This window comes from Danio aesculapii, chromosome 20 (assembly GCF_903798145.1).
Source record: "Danio aesculapii chromosome 20, fDanAes4.1, whole genome shotgun sequence".
NCBI lineage: Eukaryota > Metazoa > Chordata > Actinopteri > Cypriniformes > Danionidae > Danio > Danio aesculapii.
Genome location: NC_079454.1, coordinates 33919649 through 33941410, shown reverse-complemented (window position 1 = coordinate 33941410; position 21762 = coordinate 33919649). Strand labels below are relative to the sequence as shown.

General features: G+C 37.3%; 1 protein-coding gene across 1 annotated transcript in view; it reads left to right on the top strand.

The window, feature by feature from the left end:
- The window catches only part of nbas (NBAS subunit of NRZ tethering complex), a 350427-nt gene that overhangs the window by 173457 nt on the left and 155208 nt on the right, over positions 1 to 21762 (top strand). The window contains 2 exon segments of the mRNA XM_056480954.1: positions 10949 to 11025; positions 13724 to 13861. Of these exon segments, the coding sequence (XP_056336929.1) occupies positions 10949 to 11025; positions 13724 to 13861 (215 nt within the window).

Sequence of the window (21762 nt, the reverse complement as noted above, 5' to 3'; positions counted from 1 at the left end):
TGGGGAGGGATGCGAGAACTTTGGTGGAAGAATGCAAATCGCAATTCTCCTATTGCCTCTACCCTTTCTTATCCTCTCTTTTAATTCCTCCAGTGTCACTGTCGTTCAGTTGCGCACGGCAGGCGTAAAGTCACCTTCATGAGGGAGAACGTGAGATGAAAGGGGAAGTGCTTACGGCAGGCTGATAACGCTAAATTAATGACCTGCACGGTAAAACCTATGCTGAATACACTGCTTCCTATTAGAGCAGTCATGGGTTTTTTGTTGTTTAGATATTGCACTCATGTCCTCTCTAATCTCAGTGCTTATGTGTGAAATGCTTAAAGGTTATGAATTAAGGATGCTTCGCGCTGCTGATATGGTTTGATTTGTTTCATTTTCTTGCCATCTGGGCAACATGCTTCTGACTTTGAAATTATGCTGTTTTATAAAAAATGTATGAATACACATTTATAAATAAAAATACATTTCTTAGAGCTTGATTTTGTTATTTTTAAGTCATAAAACTCTATTCTACAAATAAGTATTTTATTACACTAAAATTACATTTTAATTAACAGTTAATTAAATTCACAGTTTAAAATAAAATAATGCAGATATTTTATTATTTATTAAAAACACATTATTAGAGCTTGATTTTCTTTATTTTAAGTCATTAAACTTTTCTACAAATAAACATTTTTATTAAACTAAAATGACATTTTAAATAATAGTTGGTTAAATTGACAGTTTAAAATCAAAGAATGCAGATAAATGTATTTTTATTTATGAATAAAATACATTATTAGAGCATGTGTTTTAGATCCTAAAACACTATTCTGCAAATAAACTTTTTTATTAAGCTAAAATTACATTTTAATTAACAGTTAATTAAATTGACAGTTTAAAAATTGAAAAAAAATTAAATGCAGATATAGACCATTTTATTGTGGTGTTATCGTTGGCCCATGAACAGTTCCCGTTTGATGTCAAACTATTTTAGAACTGTAACAAGAGGTTGGTTCAGTCATCCAAACTACTTACTTAAAATGAATTGAAACGACACACTTCTTGAGGGTTTTTTGGGGGACAAATGAATTGTTTTATGTCCAATCAAATTTGTAAAAATTAATTAGGCAAGGCAAGTTTATTTATATAGCACATTTCATACACAGTGGCAATTCAAAGTGCTTTACATAAACAGGAATAAAAGAAACAAGTATAAGAGAAATAAAAAAAACAAATAATAAAAATGGTAAAAATAGAAATAATATAAAATAAAAGCTGAAAAGAATTAAAAAGAAGAGAAAAACATAGTAGTTCGATCTGTCGGACGTAGCACAGTGCTCATTCAGTAAAGGCACAGCTAAACAGATGATTTGATTTGAACGTGCCTAATGTTGGAGCACATCTGATCATTTCTGGAAGCTGATTCCAGCAGCGAGGGGCGTAATAGCTGAAAGCCGATTCACCCTGCTTTGACTGAACTCTTGGGATTTCTAATCTATTTGATCCTAAAGATCTGAGTGATCTGTTAGGTTTGTATTCAGTGAGCATATCTATAATGTATTGAGGTCCTAGGCCATTTAGTGATTTATAGACCAGTAATAATACTTTAAAATCTATTCTGAATGTAACTGGGAGCCAGTGTAAAGACGTGAGGACAGGTGTGATGTGCTCTGATTTCCTGGTTCTGGTCAGAATTCTGGCCGCAGCGTTCTGGATGAGCTGCAACTGTCTGACTGTCTTTTTGGGAAGGCCAGTGAGGAGGCCATTACAGTAATCCACCTTGCTGCTGATAAAAGCATGAACAAGTTTCTCTAAGTCTTCACTGGAAACAAAGCATCTAATTCTTGCAATGTTTTTGAGATGATAGTATGCTGATTTACTAACTGCTTTGATATGACTATTAAAACTCAGATCTGACTCCAGAGTCACACCAAGATTTTTGACCTTAATTTTTGTTGTTTGACCCTTAGAGCCAAGGTACGCATTCACCTTGAGAACCTCATCTCTGTTGCCAAACGCAATCACTTCAGTTTTCTCTTTGTTTAACTGAAGAAAGTTTTGGCACATCCAATTGTTAATTTCATCAATGCATTGGCAGAGGGTGTCAATGGGGCTGTAGTCATTAGGCAGTAAGGCTAGGTAGATCTGAGTGTCATCAGCATAGCTGTGGTAGGAGATTTGATTTTTTTCTCATTATTTGGCTCAGAGGGAGCATATAAAGGTTGAACAGGAGTGGTGCCAGAATCGAGCCTTGTGGGACTCCACATGTCATGGGTGTCCACCTCGACCTATGGTCACCTATACTGACATAGTAACCTCTTCCTTCAAGGTAAGATCTGAACCATTTGAGGACCGTTCCAGACAGCCCAACCCAGTTTTCCAGCCTATCCAGAAGTATGCTGTGATCGACAGTGTCAAATGCGGCACTGAGATCGAGCAGTACCAGCACTGTTAGTTTGCCTGAATCTGTATTTAGGCAGATGTCATTGATTATCTTTATAAGGGCGCTCTCTGTACTGTGATGTGGTCTGAAACCAGATTGATAATTGTCTAAACACCCCTTGAAGTTTAGGAACTTGTTAACCTGGTTAAAAACAACTTTTTCAATGATTTTGCCAATGAAAGGGAGATTTGAGATGGGCCTGTAATTGCTCAATATGGTGTTATCCAGGTTGCTCTTCTTCAAGAGGGGTTTAACAACTGCAGTTTTAAGTGAGTTAGGAAAAATCCCTGAGAGAAGTGAAGCATTTACCACTTTTAGAAGATCCATTTCTAAGCAGGTAAACACCGTTTTAAAGAATGATGTGGGGAGCGTGTCAAGACTGCAGGTTGATGTTTTCATAACTTGCACGATCTCTTCTAAGATTTTGCCATTAATTGCCATGAAATCGGACATAATGTCTGATTTCTTAAGTTGTAGTTGAGCTAGTCTGACGTCGACACAATTTGGCTGATTGGATGAGCTGATTGCCTTTCTGATATTATTGATCTTGTCAGTAAAGAAATGAGCAAACTCATTACATTTGCTTTCAGAGAGTAGCTCACTGGGAATCCGACTGGGGGGGTTGTGAGTTTCTCTATCGTTGCAAAGAGTTTACGAGCATTGTTTACATTGCTGTTTATAAGGCTTGAGAAGAAAGTCTGCCTAGCAGTTTTTAGTTCCATATTAAAAGCACGAAGACGGTCTTTATAGATATTATAATGGACTACTAGTTTCGTCTTTCTCCACACACGCTCAGCTTTTCTGCACTGTCTTTTCATTATTTTAATTCTTGGGGACCTAGTCCAAGATCCCCTTTGCCTGCTAGTTATATTCTTGGCTTTAACAGGAGCTTTAGAATTTAACTTTAGAATTAAACAAATCAAGGAGAGAATCAACAGAGTCTGCAGATATACTTGGTGCTAGCGATATGGCCTTCATAAACTGCTCATTAGTGTTCTCATTGCAGCATCTCTTTCTGACAGAGAAAGATCTGTCTTTAATAGCTGGAGTGAACAATATGTCAAAGAAAATACAGAAATGATCAGATAGTGCAACATCCTTAACAACAGTTGATGAAATGTGTAAACCCTTAGTTATAAGTAGATCAAGAGTGTGTCCACGATTGTGTGTGGGTCCTTGAACATGCTGAGTCAGATCAAAAGTGTTCAAAACAGTCATCAGTTCTTTTACAGCATTGATTTCTGGATTATCAATGTGAATATTAAAATCCCCAACAATGGTAAAATAGTCAAATTCAGAGGTTACTAATGATAACAGCTCTGTAAAATCATCAATAAAAGTTGGAGAATATTTTGGAGGTCTGTAGATAATGATCAGTAAGATACGTGGAGCACCTTTTAGTGCTATACTCAGATATTCAAAAGACAAAAAGTCACCAAATGACACTTGTTTACACTCATAGACATCTTTAAACAGGGCAGCAATGCCTCCACCTCTCCTATTGGCTCTGAAAACACTCAAAAAGTCAAAGTTTAAAGGAGCGGTTTCATTCAGAACTGCTGCACTACAACTGTCATCTAGCCAAGTTTCATTTAAAAGCATAAAATCAAGGCAATTTGTGCTGATAAAATCATTGACTAAAAGTGACTTATTGTTAAGTGATCGGATGTTTAAAAGTGCTAACTTAACAGTTTTAGCTGTTTTTGCTACAGTAGTCTCAGATTTATATTTAATAGACACAAGATTTGAGTGATTTGCTATACGGCCTGAAAAAGTCTTCGGTTTTCTGTCACGTAATACAACACATATATGTGTAGAGAAAGCTACAGGCACACTGGGTTCCTGCTTGTTCTGTAAACATCTGATAAAGACACTGTTATCTAAGCAGGCACCCGAGACACATCATGGAGAGCAGTTTTGTTCACCAGCTGAAGATGGTGCGTTGTTGTTTGGGCCCTGGCGGTGGGGCAAATGTCGGAGGGCTCTTCCACGTGGGCTCAGAGGTGGTTGTGGAGCAGGCCGCTTTTTGGTTGGTAACTGGGGGCTTGCGGCAATAGAGTGTGAAAGTTTAGTTCCAGCATGCACCAGTTCCTCCATCTTTTTTGAGAAACCCAAGAGAGGCGAGCAAGGTGATAATGAGAACGTGTCTGGTGACAGAGGCTGTGGCCCTGGAGATTCTGGGTGCTGAAATATGTTTTCCTGGGTGTTTTCCTGAGGATCATTTTTTAGTGACGAGACATGATGCTGTTCTGATGCGTCACAGTCTGTCTGTGTTGAGCAGAGGGCCAGCGATAGTGTCTCTATCAACAGTGAGTGTTTTGGCTGCGTAGCGTTATCACTGTCCTTGGGTGATGCGTCAGCCCCAATTAGTTGACTTAATTCCTTCATGTTGTCCTAACACAAATTGTTTGTGTGGCTGTGGAACCCAGCATTTTTTGTTGCTAATTTTTGGATTGTGGACTTTTTTTGGATTCTCAGATTATATGGGAATTTAAAATGTTGAACAGGAAATACATTTGGAATTGTTTACATCCCTCAAAATGCTCTATGAAATAAAATGAAAATAAAAACATATAAAAATATATATAGAATGTTCTATTAAGCCAGATTAAGCATGCGTTCTAATGATTTGTATGGGGGTTAATAAAGTTATATTTATATATAAATAAATATATATATTTCTAAAGGTGCTGTTGACTTAGAATTTTCACCAGATGTTGATAGCAACCAAAGAAATACAAATGAAAAGAAAGCCAAACTAACTAGTTTATGAATTAAGTTATCTGTAGTAAAATGAAAGCACACAGGAAAAAAGTATTGAACACATGAAGGGAGGTGTAAAAAGGCAGTAAAAGCCCAGACAGCAGCTGAAATCTCTCAGAAGTTATTCAGCAACCCTCCATCAGTGTAAATGAATATTAGCTACTTCAGTCCAACATCTACATTATCAGGATGATGAAGATGAAACCAGGGTGGACATTTCAGCAAGACAGTGATCCAAAACAGAGCCAAGGAAACTCTCAAATGGTTTCAGAGAAAGGAAATCAAGCTGTAGAATGGCCCAGCCAATCACCTGACATGAATCCAATAGAAAATACAAAATAAAGATCCAATTTGATTGACGAGATGAACAGAACCATCAAGATTTTTACACTTTGTTGAAGTCTGAGAAAAACTCACACTTGCAATGCAATGCATGTGACTTCATTCTCCACATGAGGCATCTTTAAGGTGCCATAATCTAAATTATTCATTATTTGAATATGTTTATTTATTACATCCAGTGAGCAGATAATCACACATTATCTGTATATTTCTTTTTTTTCTCTGAGTATATATTATGTATAATGTGCAAATTTAAACTGTGTCAGTTTCTTTTTTTGGTCTCTCACGTACTTTTACACCCAGACGCTTTCGCAGACTGGAATACAACAGAGCTGAAGTCTTTAAGTATAATGACAGCCTCCATCTCTGATCAGCATGGCTGTGATTCTGTGTGAAGCCACACGTTTCTAGTTTTGTATGTTAAAGGGACTTTGAGGGAGGATGTGTTAAAAGAAGCCGTCAAACAGCTGAGAACGCTAAAACTGATACTTTTAGAAACACGAGCACCTTTGTTATCCCAGCTCGCGCAAGACTCCCTCCGCTCCAGCTGTTTTTGATAACATTGTCTTGCTGCGGATTGTCTGATGCTAAAAATGCCTTTGATACCATCAGAGACTCCGTATAGCGGAATAAACCCAACACCGTACTGCAGTTCTCTGAGAAATGGGAACTGATGGGCTGCCTGAAACATTAGACTCACGTCACCTGCTAATCATATTTGAGAGTCTGGCGCTGCGTATGTCTGCACAGCAGTCTGCTTTTGTTTCCAGCAGTAACGTTTCTCCAATAGCTTTTCTCGTGTGTTACTGCAGGTTTAATGAATGTTTACAATCGTCCCGTAGGGGGCTTTTGTGGTCAGATTCTAATTGGACAAATTTTGTCACAATCCCTGCAAGGTTTTGTTCGCTGTTGAATGGGATTAAGCTACTGTATGCAAGCGAAAGGTCAGAATCAAATGCATATTTATAGAAAGTTTTATATTAGTTCATTGTTGAGCTCTTATATTCTTTTTAACTTGCTTTCTCACATTTTTTTTTGTTTTAGTAGCAGAAGAACAGAACTCTCAAATACTGTTCATCAGCTCTGTGTTTGCCCATTTGTGTAATTTGTTGGATTTTTTGTCACTTATTTATTTATTTAATTGCTTTAATCAAATTATTATATCTGTAAAATCATCCCTTTCAGAAAAAAAAAAATAATTAAAAAAAAAAAAAAAAAAAAAAAAAAAATATATATATATATATATATATATATATATATATATAAAATTTGCGCTTCATACTGTGCATCCGGGAAGTATTTATAGCACTTCACTTTTTCTACGTTTTTTATGTTACAGCCTTATTCTAAAATGGATTAAATTCATTTATTTCCTCAAATTTCTACACACAATACCCCATAATGACAATGTGAAAAAAGATTTTTTTTAATTCTTGCAAATTTATTAAAAGTAAAAAAGCTGGAAAAATCACATGTATATAAGTATTCACAGCCTTTGCCGTGAAGCTCTAAATTAAGCTCCGGTATGTTCTGTTTCCACTGATCATTCTTGAGATGTTTCAGCAGTTTAATTGGAGTTCACCTGTGGTAAATTCAGTTGATTGGACATGATTTGAAAAGGCATACACCTGTCTATTTAAGGTCCCAGGTTTGACAGTGCATGTCAAAGCACAAACCAAGCGTAAAGACAAAGGAATTGTCTGTAGACCTCCGAGACAGGATTGAGCACAGTGGCCTCCATCATCCATAAGTGGAAGATGTTTGGAACCACCAGGACTCTTCCTAGAGCTGGCCGGCCATCTAAGCTGAGTGATCAAGGGAGGAGGGTTTTAGTCAGGGAGGTGATCAATAACCCGATGGTCACTCTGTCTGAGCTCCAGTCTTCTTCTGTGGAGAGAAGAGAACCTTACAGAAGGACAACCATCTGTGCAGCAATCCACCAATCAGGCCTGTATGGTAGAGTGGCCAGACAGAAGCCACTCCCCGCCAGGAATTTGCCAAAAGGCATCTGAAGGACTCAAACCATAAAAAACAAAATACTCTGGTCTGATGAGACTAAAATTGAACTCTTTTGAGTGAATGCCAGACGTTACGTTTGGAGAAAACCAGGCACCGCTCATCACTAGGCTAATACCATCCCTACAGTGAAGCATGATGGTGGCAGCATCATGCTGTGGGGATGTTTTTCAGCAGCAGGCACTGGAAGACTTGTCAGGATAGAGGGAAAGATGAATGCAGCAATGTGCTACAGAGTGTTCTTGACCTCAGACTGGGGCGACGGTTCATCTTCCAGCAGGACAATGACCCAAAGCACACCACCAAAATTTCAATGAATGGCCTTACAACAACTCTGTGATTGTCCTTGAGTGGTCCAGTCAGAGCCCAGACCTACATCCTATTGAACATCTCTGGAGAGATCTGAATAAAATGGCTGTACACTGTCTCTTTCCATCCAACCTGATAGAGCTTAAGAGGAATGGGCAAAAATTCCCAAAGACAGGTGCATCAACAAAGTATTGAGCAAAGGCTGTGAATACTTATGTACATGTGATTTTTCAGGTTTTTTATTTTTAATAAATTTTCAACAGTTTCAAAAGATCTATTTTTACATTGTCATTATGGGGTATTGTGTGCAGAATTTTGAGGAAATAAATGAATTTAATCCATTTTGGAATAAGGCTGTAACATAAAATGTGGAAAAATGGAAGCAATATGAATACTTTCCGGATGCACTGTATGTTTAATCACAAATGTAAAACACGTGAAACTTACAATGTGTGATTTTAGAATGTTTTTACGGGAAACCCAAGTGATCACACATGTCCACATTTGTTCATGTTATCACAAGTTCACATGAACATTTTTTCAAAACCACTCACCCATTTCACATGCATTCAATATGTGTTTCTCATATTTTGTGTGATCTTTTTTCAGGGGTCCAGTTATGCCCTTTTACAGAGTCATGATTCTATTTGGGGGGTGTACTAGAACAGTTTTTCCCAACCCTATTCCTAAAGACACACCAACAGTTAGCATTTTCAACCTCTTCCTAATCAAACACGCGTAAATTAACTCATCAGAACATAATAAGAGACTCCAAAACCTGAAGTTAATGGGTCAGATAAGGAATACATCCAAATTAGGTACTGTTGGTGTTCCTCCAGAAACAGGGTTGGGAAACACTGCACTAGAACATGCTGTCGTCTTTGGTGGTTTAAAAAGCTCATTAGTTCTCAGATCATTTACATTATTACAATATCTTTCTCCCCAGCGTGGGAGAAACAGCTTGATTAGTTCTGGGTTTGATGAACCTTGTGACAAACGAAGTTGTGTTGTAATTGGTTAGTTGTCCCAGTGCAGTTAGACAATGTACATGGTTGAGAATCAGAATATCAAATTTTTCACAATACAATGAATTTAAGCTGAGAACGTTGGTCCAGAGGATTGAGCCGAACCTTTACTCCTCCAGGTGTGTGTTTTCACTGCGTGTGTGCGTACTTGGGGTAAATACAGAGCACAAATTCCGATTATAATTTCCATTATAAAAACACTATACTTTAACTTTGCACACACGGATATCAGAAAACATATCAGAGATGTAACATTGTTGTTTTGCCCTTCCCTATCCCTAACATTTAGAATTTCCATGAGTGGAATTTGGCCGCATTATTAAATCACATCATTATTTATAGCTGAGTTTTCTTATCCTATGAGAAGACCCTGCTTCTTAATTTTTAATGACTGCTCACGCTTTCCAAAGGCAAGGCAGACCTGCCAAGCTGTGAGACCACGTGTGAGCACAGCATGCAGTATTTATTTATGAAGTGTCATATGTGTTTGTTTCCATGATCCACAGGATTTGTTGCATGTTTATGCCTGCGATGCTATCAGGGCCGATACAACAAAGCTGTTGGTTTGCTGGAAGCATTTTTGTCGGGAGAGCTGTACAAGATTTGTAGAATGGCAGACTTTGTCTTTATTAGTTGAATTTGTTACCATTCAGACACATGTTTTAAAATCCTCCAGATTACCGGCAGGGTTAATGGTTGGAATAGATAGGGCAAGATACCTGCTGCACTGCTCCACTGTGTCTGCATTCAGGCCCGGGGATTGAAGAGGAGAGGAGTTTATAGTGTTTATATAAACACAATTAACTTTATAATGATATACTGTAACAAATTGTGGTTATGTGTAGACTTGTATAAAATTACGAATAAAATGTAGCAGGGCATTAAATTACTTGCCGTTTATTTCTTTGTATTTTAGCTTTGTAAACTATAAAATCATGTGTCATCTCATGGTTTGCGTCTCCTTTTCTGGGCCAACTGACAACAGTTGTTCGCCCCCCTCTTTCTCCCCTGCTCTGCCGGCCATGCCCACTCCTCCCTCTGCTCACAGTGCACCATGCTTATCATGAAGCATTTTTTTTTCCAATTCTGAGGTAGACTTGAACTGAAAGAGGGGGGTGTTTTTCATGACCATTTAACTTGTCTGACTTGTCTGAACTGTAACCATCTTCAACTGAGCAAAAATCAAAAATGTGTTTGAAATTTAAAAACAAAAGTGTACAAGAGCAGTACTTATTAGCTTTAGTGTGAAAAAATAACTACAATAAAACACTGCACGTGGTATAACTGGATTTAAAATAACAAGTAGATAATTTTTTTTTTTTAATTTTTACAATTTTTACAGTCAATGGTTTGTAAATTGGTGCTATATATACAGTAATGATGAGGAAAATGGAGTGTTTACATCGAGAACCCAACATTTGCACTCTATAAGCGTCCCACTGTTTACACCAGATCATTGTTGCTCGCATTGCATCAGACTACAGCAGCTAGACTGGACACAACTATTTCAAATCATTTGATTTTTGTGTCACTATGTCATAAATAAAAATGAGACATCCCTTTACTGTTGCTCATGTTGTGCCACATCCACTGCTCAGAGACATACTTTTTATCATAAGTTTTATTGAGTATTATACATTTGGACCATGCAATAGACAGTATTTGGATGAGTACGGTAAATAGTACTATTCAGTTTATTGTCTCAGAAATATCATTAAAGCAAATTAGTCAAATCCATACAAAAACTGCTAGCTTGTAAGGAATATTTTGCAAATCAAGCATCAAGAACAGCCTCCTGTAATTTAATGCTTTTTAAAATAGTATGTTGGTTACAGATAACAAGATGTCATGGAGCTGAATCTGCGTCATACTCTCAGTTTTGCTGTCACAGTCACATTTCAGGTTTATACGCTGCCATTGAGAGCCCGTTTTTTCCCTCTCTTTCTCTCTCTCTTTTCTGTCACATCATGTTACAGTACAGCAAGGAGGTGCTTCTCTGCAGTAATAACTCTGAAATGTTCATCCTTCTTTTTTTCTCCCCATCTCCTCTGTCATTTCACAGTGCTCCTTCAGCTAGCCAGTGATGCTTTTCCCAAAGATATGACACTCGCCCTGGCCTATTTACTGGCTCTACCTCAGGTGAGTCTGACTGCTCTATTTGCAGATCTCTCTCTCTCTCTCTCTCTCCCTCTCTCTCTCTCTCTCTCTCTCTCTCTCTCTCTCTCTCTCTCTCTCTCTCTCTCTCTCTCTCTCTCTCTCTCTAACTCTCTCTCTCTTTCTGAATGACTGTTTGAGATATTTGAGCTCTGCCTCCTCAGATTATGGTTTTCCATAACTATTTCTCTCACAGCCATCAGAAGCGTGCCGTATTGAAAGATAAAACCATTTAAAAGTCACTAAAAATCTAATATCAGGCCTCATACCTGTTGGCCCCTGTTCAGTTACGTCTGGGGCCTTCGTTTCAAAGTATTATTGCATTTTTCCTGATCCAGATGGCTTCATTCTCTAATGGAATCATCTGAAAATGGTCTTGATGGGCTTAAAATTGATAGCATGTCTCCAGTGATGCCTCGCAGTTCATTATCAGGTGAAGCTGGCTTAAAACTGATGTGCCGTTACTGTGGCAATTGTCCTAGACTTCTTGCTTTAGCCTTGAAAGTCCTCATGGGTCAAATTTTCGAGACATTCAGTCACTCAAAGTACTCATCCTGCTTATTACTGGCATTACCGCAAGTGTCAGATGTCCCTTTGACCTATTTCATTGAGTTACTTTTTCCACTAAGGGATTTTTGTCAGACAGAGAGAATTAAATAAAAAATTGGAACAGTGTGTAAAATTAAACGTGAAATCTGATGTGATGCAAGTTGAAATACAACAGAAGGCTGTTTTAATTATTTGTGTGTACAGTCGCACAAAATCGTGTACAAACAGAAATAAATTGCTACCTTCCTTACCTACTCTATTTAACTTAAAACTTACTGCTCACAACTTTTTGAAATGACAAATTCAGAAATGTATTTTTAGGCATGCACCAGATTTTGTGAAATTTATTGGCAAAAATGGCTTTTTTGGTTTTTAGCTGAAACTTTTTCGGTTTTTGCAACTTTCACACCAGACATGGAAAGTGATGCGCTATGAAACCCATTCATTTCAATGCCTTGTGCTGCGCTTTAGCAGGGAAGCGTACTGTTTACTAACTTACACGCACACTACGGTCAAAATTCATAATGGCTCAATATTCCGCTCTGTGAAACGTATACCACACATGCTCACCAGAACAGCGAAAGTCCACTCAAATAACATGCCGACGGGATATTTCTATGTAGTAGAAGGTACACTTACTATTCCTGTTGCTTGCAATAGTGCTGCTGTGCTGTCTTGGTAACGCTTGTAAAATGATGAATTTCGACTCAATAAAATGTTATTTTATTTTATTTTTTGTTTGTTTTTTTAAGTCAGTGTAAATTAAGTTAGTTTTTTTTCCTCTTTATTTAATTTTCAAATAACAAACAGGCATTTTCATCTTCCATTGTTAAACATGTATAACATTACACAAAAGTCTTGTCATTAATTGCAGTTGTAAAGTCAACAAACAATAACTTGACTTCTAGTTGATCATTTGGAAAAGTGGCAGAAGGTAGAACTGCATCCCAAGCATCACATACCTTGCAGAAAACCTATTGGAACCCACATGGACCCAAGATTCTCATAGAAATCAGTCAAGTTTGGTGAAAGAAAAATCATGGTTTGGGTTACATTTGGGGTCCTTCCCATACTTCGGCCTCCACATCAAAGTTTTTGAAAGCAAAGAAGGTCAAGGTGCTCCAGGATTGGCCAGCACAGTCACCATATATGAACGTTATTGAGCATGTCTGGGGTAAGATGGAGGAGGCATTGAAGCATTGATCCAAAGAATCTTGATGAACTCTGGGAGTGCTGCAAGAACGCTTTCTTTGCCGTTTCAGATGACTTTATTAATTAGTTATTTGAGTCATTGCAGAGATGTATGGTCCTCCAAGCTCATGGTTATCATACATAATATTAATTCTTTTTCCAGTGCACCATGACTTTATATTCTATACTGTGCATTATTTCTGTTAAGTGACAAGACTTTTGTCTAAGCAAAGTCAGACCTTACTGTCCTAATTAATTAAAAATCAAGGCATGATCATATTTTATTTTGGTAAAATAAACGTAATCTAGAGGCCTTTGCCTTTCATATAAGCCACTTCTAAATGATCGCTGTGGCAACCCTTGATTAATAAAGGGACCAAGCCGAAAAGAAAATGAATGAATTATTGAATGAATGAATGAAGTATTTTAAAGCTTTTTTGCCCAAATGCATTCAAAATTTTCAGTTTCAGCCCAAAGTTTCATTTTGATACATCTGTGTTTTTACAACATATATTTAAAACCGTTTTTGACACAGTAAATGTGACGTTAACTACACAGTGAATAAGTTAGTGGATTTGAACATTTTGAGACATAATGAGTTTGTGTTTTTTGCGCACCACATACTGTACACAGCATTCACTATATAGTGAATGAGTCAGCTCTTTTCGACACATTCAACTGCATGTGACAACTACAATGTAGTAAATGTACATCATCTACTGTAGTGAGTGAATCAACAGTTTTAGACAGCATACTGTGCGCGACATTGACTACACAGTGAATGAGTCAGCAGTTTTGTACACGGCATACTGTACATGACATTGACCATGTAATGAATGAGTGTGCACTTTTAACTACAGTACAATGGATTAGTCCTGAAAGCTGAATTAGATTATTGTGCGCATACATAATAGACATATGTTGTTGTTTTTTTAAATTTCAGGTTCTAGATGCGAACACGTGTTTTGAGAAGCAGCCGCCGTCAGCCCTCTCTCTGCATTTAGCGGCGTATTACTACTCTCTCCAGATCTACTCCCGCCTCGCACCCTGCTTTAAAGACAAGTGCAGTCCTCTTTACCGGGTAAGCATGTACATTTGCTTTCCTCTCTGTCACCCTCCATTCCACAGCCATTCTTCTTTATCAGGCACCTTAGCAAGTTTCCAAAGACCTACACAAGTCAAGAACAGAATTCATTAGCGGCACAATAAAAGTTCTCACCTTGAAACGGACTGATAAAACGGTATCAGCTTTTATTCTCCCTCTATGTTTTTCCCCATTCCTCTGTCTCTTTTACACATCTTTTGTGGTGTCATTCTCTCCCTCTTCTTGTGTAATATTTCAGGGTTATCTGCATTACACAATGACAGCGTTTTTACTGCTTCCCTGCAAGTTTCAGCATCTTCTCTCCTCATGCCTCTTTTCTGATTTTTTTTTTTCCTGTTACCCTCTCCTTCGGTTCTATTATCATAATTCCATCTTTTATTTTCACCCTCTGTTGCACCTCAGCATCTCTCCCTCTCATTCCGCTCGTAACTCTCGTCTTCCTGTGTTATAATGACGAACGCTCCTCTCGCTTCACTTTGAGAGTTAGTTAACGAGGAGCGAACGCTTTCTCAATCTTCTCCTTTCACAACCGCATTTTGCCTGACCGTCGGACTCGCCGAAACGCCTCATGATTATGATGATCGCTGGCAACCCTCATCACCAAGGTCAGCCTTTATGTGCTGTTTGGCTAACACTTCATAAAACCTATAAAGCATCATGAGCAAGCATCAAGGCTTGAGGTTTTCTTATTGGTTTATGATGGGAAGTGTGTGGGATTATGAACATGTGTCAAAGTAAAGCGTGTTTTGATGATTTTAATGCGATTGTGTGGCACCTTTATTAATGTGGTAGCAATGAAAAGTTTATTTTGTAAAAGGTTTTTCATGTAATATGAGTTTAACCCTCTACTGCATGATTTTGGAAGATCTATTAAAAAAAAGACTCTTTTTGGGGATTTTTTTTTTTTAAGTACTTCATGATATGTTGTCATATGGCAACAACATCCAATAGTGGATCTAACTTAGAAATTTCAAATTTAAAACGTTCCTTACAATTTAGATTTTTGGTGTTTAAAATGTTTGTTTTGATTTACTCGGTGTTGCAGTATCTTAGGCTTTTCAATTACTACTATACTACGCCTGTCTTATCAACCTTTGAGCTAGCTCATGTTGAGTTCAGACTGCACAATTTTCAAAGTAGTCCTGTCACATATGTTTTCACACTGCATGACCATCTGGGATAACGTTTTGCCGCTGCTGTGTTTACACTGCAGGATGGATCAGCGACAGGGGGTTTCACACTGCATGACCTTAAAATAGGATGAATCGCCGACAACTTTGTTTTAATCCGCAAACTATCTCTCACAAATTAAACACAAGTGAGAAGTGACATGGAAACAACGTGAGGTCACAGAGTATATCTCTGTTATTATCTGCGTAATGAGAAAGAAGCCTTTAGTAGGATAGAAAATGTACTTATTTTGCTCACCTGGCTCGCTTTTCAGGGGAATTGACAATTTCTCCTCAACTTTTTTTCTTTTTCGACCCGGTTGTGGTTTTGTTCAGATGACATGTCAAACAGACATGGGTGCTCCTGCCAAATTTCCACTAGTTTTTCCTTCATTTTGTAGAGAAATTAGCTAAATTTATAAATATTAATAATTAATAATAACAAGATATTATTAATTATGTTTATTCAGAATCAACCTATAGTTAATTTAACTAAATAAATATAGCAATGACTATAACAAAAACAACTCTGTAATTATTTATTTATTTAGAAAAGCGATTATAACTACTTCTTGTGAAGTAAATGAATAGTTTAGAAGTTTTAGTTAAATCAATAAGTTTGTAGCAAGGATTTATCATTAGTGACCTTTTCTGTGAGACAAAACAAAGACAATCCAACATGGTTATAACGCAGGATTTATTGACTAGTTTAACAAATAACAAACAAACGTGCAAAACATAACAACAAAAACATAGAAAAAGAAAGTGAGAAAATAAAGAATTTAGATAAAAGAATGGCCAATCTAACTTCCATACAACTATTAAGAACCACCAAGACTATAAAAACATCTTTTTGATAAAAGGGCACACGACTAAATACCTGAATTTAGTGGGTCTGTCTGTCTCTTGTTGTGCAAGTTTCTCTGATGCTTGGAAGATGAAGTCTTAAGAAGTTCTTTCGTTGGCGTAGAATTTGTGATGCCGATCGGATGATACGCAAGATGCAAACTTTAAACTGAGTTTAATTAGCCGGAAAATAAGAAATGCGGACTCAGGCGAGTCACACGGATACAGAAATGTGGTCTGACCCTTTTTGTGACAGGGACACTTCTACGGAGACCTTCTGCTGAGGTTTTGGGGGGAGGAGGGGTGTAACAGGTATTTAAAGGCATTGGTCTGGTAACTCCCAGCCTCTCCTGACTGACCAATGGCGTGAGAGGAAAAGTCTCACAAGAAACTTCCTTTGTTCTCCTCACTGGTGTGTACTGTATAGTCCCAAGACAGACAGACATATCTTTAACTCATGGTTTGAAACTACACCAAGCATACAACATATCATCCTATGTCCTAGATCATGAGTTATAGAATTATGTATGGAGAAGAATGATACCAAACATGACTCTTTCAGTAATGCATAAAACATAATAAAAGTCTTGAAAAGGGCATACAGCAGTGTAAGAATTAAAAGTGAAATTAAGGAAGAGAATACAAAAGTTTACAAACACATTACATGTACTATGGGCTGTGTGTGAATTTTGTGTGCGTGCGTGCGTGTGTGTGCGTGTGTGCGTGCGTGTGTGCGTGTGTGTGTCAGGATTAAGGGGGGGTCTTTGAAGACGGGAAAACTGTAGCTCTGGCCAGCATCTTGGTAGATAAGGTATCACGGAGTGACTTTCACTAGCAGACTTGCTGCCACCAGGTGTCATAATTCACGTAGAATGAACCCAGACCCTTTTAAGGGTCAAAATGTAATCTTACCTCCGTATTGTATGTCACAATTTCTCCAAATAGACTGAAAAGAAACCCTTTTAACTTCTCCCCCAAACTCCTGCTGGCCTGCAGATACCCACACTAGTGGACGTTGCTCTCTTATTGGCTGTAGGTAATCGCCGATGTTATTTTAGTTCAGAACACATTTCACACAGCACGATTTAAGTCGTAGACAGGTCCACATATTTAGCATGCCAAAGATCTGACAGGTGTCGGCGACTCATCTGCGATTCTCTCAGATCGTGTCTTTGATACTGTAGATCACACTGTTTGATTGTTACTCGCGTGAAAGAGCACCAATTTACCTGTGATTTTGGCATTTGTCTGCAATTTCTCAATCTGTTGGCGAGTCAAAATCTGGGCTACAATCATGCAGTCTGAACTGTCTCCATCACAGCTCTTATCAAATGTCCAATCTGCATCATTCTCATAAAACACATCTCATCCTTACTTTCATCTGTAGGAAGAGCCAGTTTTGTCATTTTCACTTACCATAGAACATGGGGGTCCTCACTAATGCACTGTTTCCTGTATTTATATCTAAACAAAAGTATTGCCATTAAAATTAGATTTTATCCATAATACAAATGTCATTAACATATGACTAATCAACATTATAATACTTGCATTCATGTTGTTAACGTTACAACTTAAAAGATCATGGCTGACCTTGCCAGCTAGCTAACCTATTGCGATATTGCACATTTCACTATTGCACAGTGTTGCCATTTGATTTGCAAAAAAACTAATTTGATAAAAACTTTTGAATATGTCATCATAATTTAAGACTGGTGATTTTTTTTGTGGATATTTTGTGGATCTGATATGAGTTGATTGTTTGTTTTTATTGACATTTTTATTTGCATTCAGCAAGTACTCGCAATAAACGCCAGTCTGTCAGAAATCGTGCCACTATAAAATACTGCACATTATGTGACTTAACCAAAGCACATCATTGGCTAAACTAAGGTCTTAAAGAAACAGTGGCAAGGAAATGAACATAAATATCATGTTGCCATATGGCAACACCATGCGGTAGAAGGTTAAATATATATATTTTTTACAGATTTTATTACAAACCGCCTAACTATTAGGAAGTGTTGATTGCCAACTAGAGGAGGTAAATGTAAAAAATGATAATAATAAAATTGAATGGAATGCTATTTACTTTTAGTAATTGCATCAAATTAAACCTATAAAAGTGATTTTGAAAGTATTGAAATGTAGACAAATATTTGTCTTTGTTCAGCTTTTTTATTTCTAATTTTCAAATTATTAATGACAATAAGATTTCTAATTCCCTTTAAACTTATTTCGTTAAAATTTTAAGTAAAATTCTACTCTAAATAACTTATTTCTTATTTACGTATTTACTTATTATTATTTCAGATGTGTTTGTTATCAACAAAATACTAGCTTTTTACTGTTTAAAAGGTTTTTCTTTTCCTGGTTTCTTATTTTCCATTTCTTTTATTTTAAATATTTATTTTATTACATGTCAGGTCCTTTATTTTGACATATAATAGTGTCATGTGTGTGTAACCAGTGAATGGAAAAAGAACAACTGAAAACCAAATATCACTGCAATTGACTATTTATTGCCCATATCAGTGAAAAACAAGTAACAATATTTGTACAGTAAAAGAATAATAGTTACGATGAATAAATTATTATTTACCTGACGTAGAGGAGGTACTTAGAGGTGCGTAAATCAAAGAAATAAATGTAACAAAATGTACTAAATGCATTAAACAAACTAAATATGAAAAGAAAAGCATGAAAAGAAACATTTTCAATGTATCAAATGTCTTAACTAAACTATTCTGACTAAAAAACAAAAACACACAGTGAGTGACACTTTAAAATGACCATTACCGCCGTGCCTTGTACCTCCACTTCAATTGAACATATTGAAGTGGTGACATTTGTACACAAAATGGCACACTCCCTGAACGTAATGGAATAATACAAATGTTAATCTTGAGTTTTGTAAATGTATATCGCTCGACTTGCTCACTTCTGCACCTTCTCCAAGGTATTACTCAAAAGTATCTAGTGTTCACAAGAGAGACTGTCCTCACGGAATGCGGGTGCTCTAATGCCATATCGTACCTGAAACACACGTAAAACATCACACCCACATACAGACAGAAACATGCACACACACAACCCGGATGTATGTTCCGCAGGGGAGAGTAACAATTATATTTATTTGAATATTTTAGAGTATTTTATTTGAGGTAAATGATCTAAGTAAAATGTTATTTCTCTGCAAACTTTGGATATTTGTTCAAAATTAAAGGATTTTCTTCAAAACCTTGAAAACACCAACTCATAATTTAAATTCACTACTGCTTTATTTTTATATTCCACTCCAGTATTTTTCGACCTGGTGAATCCTGGTCTACTTGTAGCACCACTGTTGTAGTCATTAAAAAACTGAACTTTGACTCTGCCCCTAAATTTTTGAAACTTTGACTCCTGAAAGTCCAAATGTATTTCTAAGTCCCTTCACTGAATATTGAAGGGAAGGGATATTGAATGAGAATTGCATATGAACGTCTGCACAAATTCAGAAGATGTTTCACAAATTCTGTCTCACAGCTTGTAGGTTTCATTACATTATAACATCATGTACTGTATAGAAAGTGAAATGAAAGTATTAAAAAGAAGAGATTGTACTCTCTCGTGGTTTTTAAAATATGCCTTTAAAGGAAGAAAAACATGGAAAGACAATTATCAGTTGGAAGCAGTTTGATATTTTAATATTCAGACAGTGTTTCTGTGAACACTCGTCTGCTGCTGACACCAGATTGGCAGTTGGAAGAATTTTTGGTTTAATGAAGCAAACCTGCGAGCTAATTCTGTGAACTCAAGTCATTAAACTTTTTGCTCTTGTGAGCTTAAATTTGTGTGTGTTTGTTTCAGGCTGTTCACAGTTCTTTTTATTACCTTAATGCGACTAAAGTCATAACTGAACTAAACAGAAACGGAATTAAGACATGGAGTATGCAGATATTAGTGGCATTATTGAAGTAAACAGTGCAATCAAAATACCGTCATGTAGGACTTTTCGACATATTTTCCGACAGGATCCACATAGGCGGCTGTCAGTAAAGGACCGCACACACACACACACACACACACACACACACACACACACACACACGCATCGCAAAATGCAGATTTTTTTTTTCTTTCCATTTGGTGAGCGTTCTTACGTTCCATAAGACTCTCACCGGTCCTTTACTCCTTATTTGCATCTAATACCCCAATTTGTCACAGGATAATGAATGAAATGTCCATGAGTTAAAGTGAAACTGCCGAACTGCAGTTAAAGTCTGAGTTTATTTAAAATATAACTGTTTTGTAGAGTTGTAGTGTCTATTGTAATCAGTTTATTCGTTTTGTCTTTGTCCAAAAAAAAAAAAAAATCATTACTGACCCCATTCTGTCGAACGGGAAAGTGGCTATGATGACTCAAAAGAAAAGTCAGTGTTGGAACAAAAAAACAAAAAGCACCCATGGGCTTTCATATCCCATGTTGTCGTTTTGCCCTTAAGCGCAGCTGTTAATCCCAGGGCTGCTCCAGGTTCCTGCCAGCAGTTTACGATAAATAAAGCACCTGCTGGAAAAACACTCAAATCAGACATGTCACAAGTCTATTATTTACTTTCATTTCATGTGCTTTTAGCAGCATTTCAGCTGTGCCTCTGCAGGAAGCTTTAACTCTTTTCTGCTCTTTTCCTTTAATATCTTTCACGCCTGAACTGGAAACTTTGGCCTTCCGCTTTAATGAACAACACAAAAGGTCATGAAGGGAAATGGCTGTTTGTTGCTTTTCAAGGTAACAGTTGGCCAGATCCACGGCCACAGGTGCTCTCAAAGCTTTTTTTGACAAATGCTGAGGTAATAACTGGCCGTACAGCAATTCATACATCCGCACCAACACACTTTTCTTAATGGATGGTAATGTACTTCTCGTGCGCCGTTGGTTAAATGCTGGAGAAAATCCATTACCGCTGATGGAAAGAGGAAGAATGCGATGTTCTGTGTGTTTTACTTCCATCTGTTCCGTTTCCGAGTGACATTTCGCTTTTGTGTTTGCTAATATTTGTACAAGGAGACGGTCTTGCGACAGACTAGCTGTACGACAGGCCTCGAACGCCTCCATCATTCGCACCTCTTACATCTTATCCGATTGTTTCTTCATTTGCCTTTTGCGCGCTTCATATGCTAATCCATTTAGGCTTCCTTTTCTCTTAATTTAAACCTCCTGTATCTCTCTCACATAACACATAATCTCTGTCTCTCGCCCTTCACACATCCATCTCAGCCTTTTTCTTCTCACTCTATTTTTTTTTTCTCCCTTCAATCGGATCCCAGTCAGACATCATCACTATCACAGGCAGCACATGTATGCGGTGTTATTGAAAGTAAGTAGGAGTGTGCAGTCGGGCCTCTGGATGAATTCTGCTTCGTCTGAAACGGTGTGCTGCTTTTGCATTGCAAATTAAGCCCAACAAGATGTTTCTTTCAAATCTAAGTGCATAATTATGTTCTCTGTGTAGGAATGAGACTGTGATCCTGTTGTACTGTGACGCCCTACTAACAGCGAGCAAGTGTTTTCTCCCTCAACCGCTGTTGTTCTCTGTTCTTGGGTCTGTTGAAATGGAAAGCAGAGCAGGGTTTTAAATGAAAGCGGCGCGTCCCTGGAAATGCAGGATTTTTTTTCTTTTATTCTTCTGAGAAACAAATGTTCAAAAGTCGCTTCAGTTTAGATGAATCTTTGTGTGTTAAACAAAGGCTAATTAGCCTATAATATAATCAAATGTGCATTTGTTCTAGTTTATTTATTTTGCTAATGGTTAATTAATGGACCTTTTGTCTTTCTAATCTGTTCTGTATATTTTGACCCAAATTAAATCTTGAAAAAAC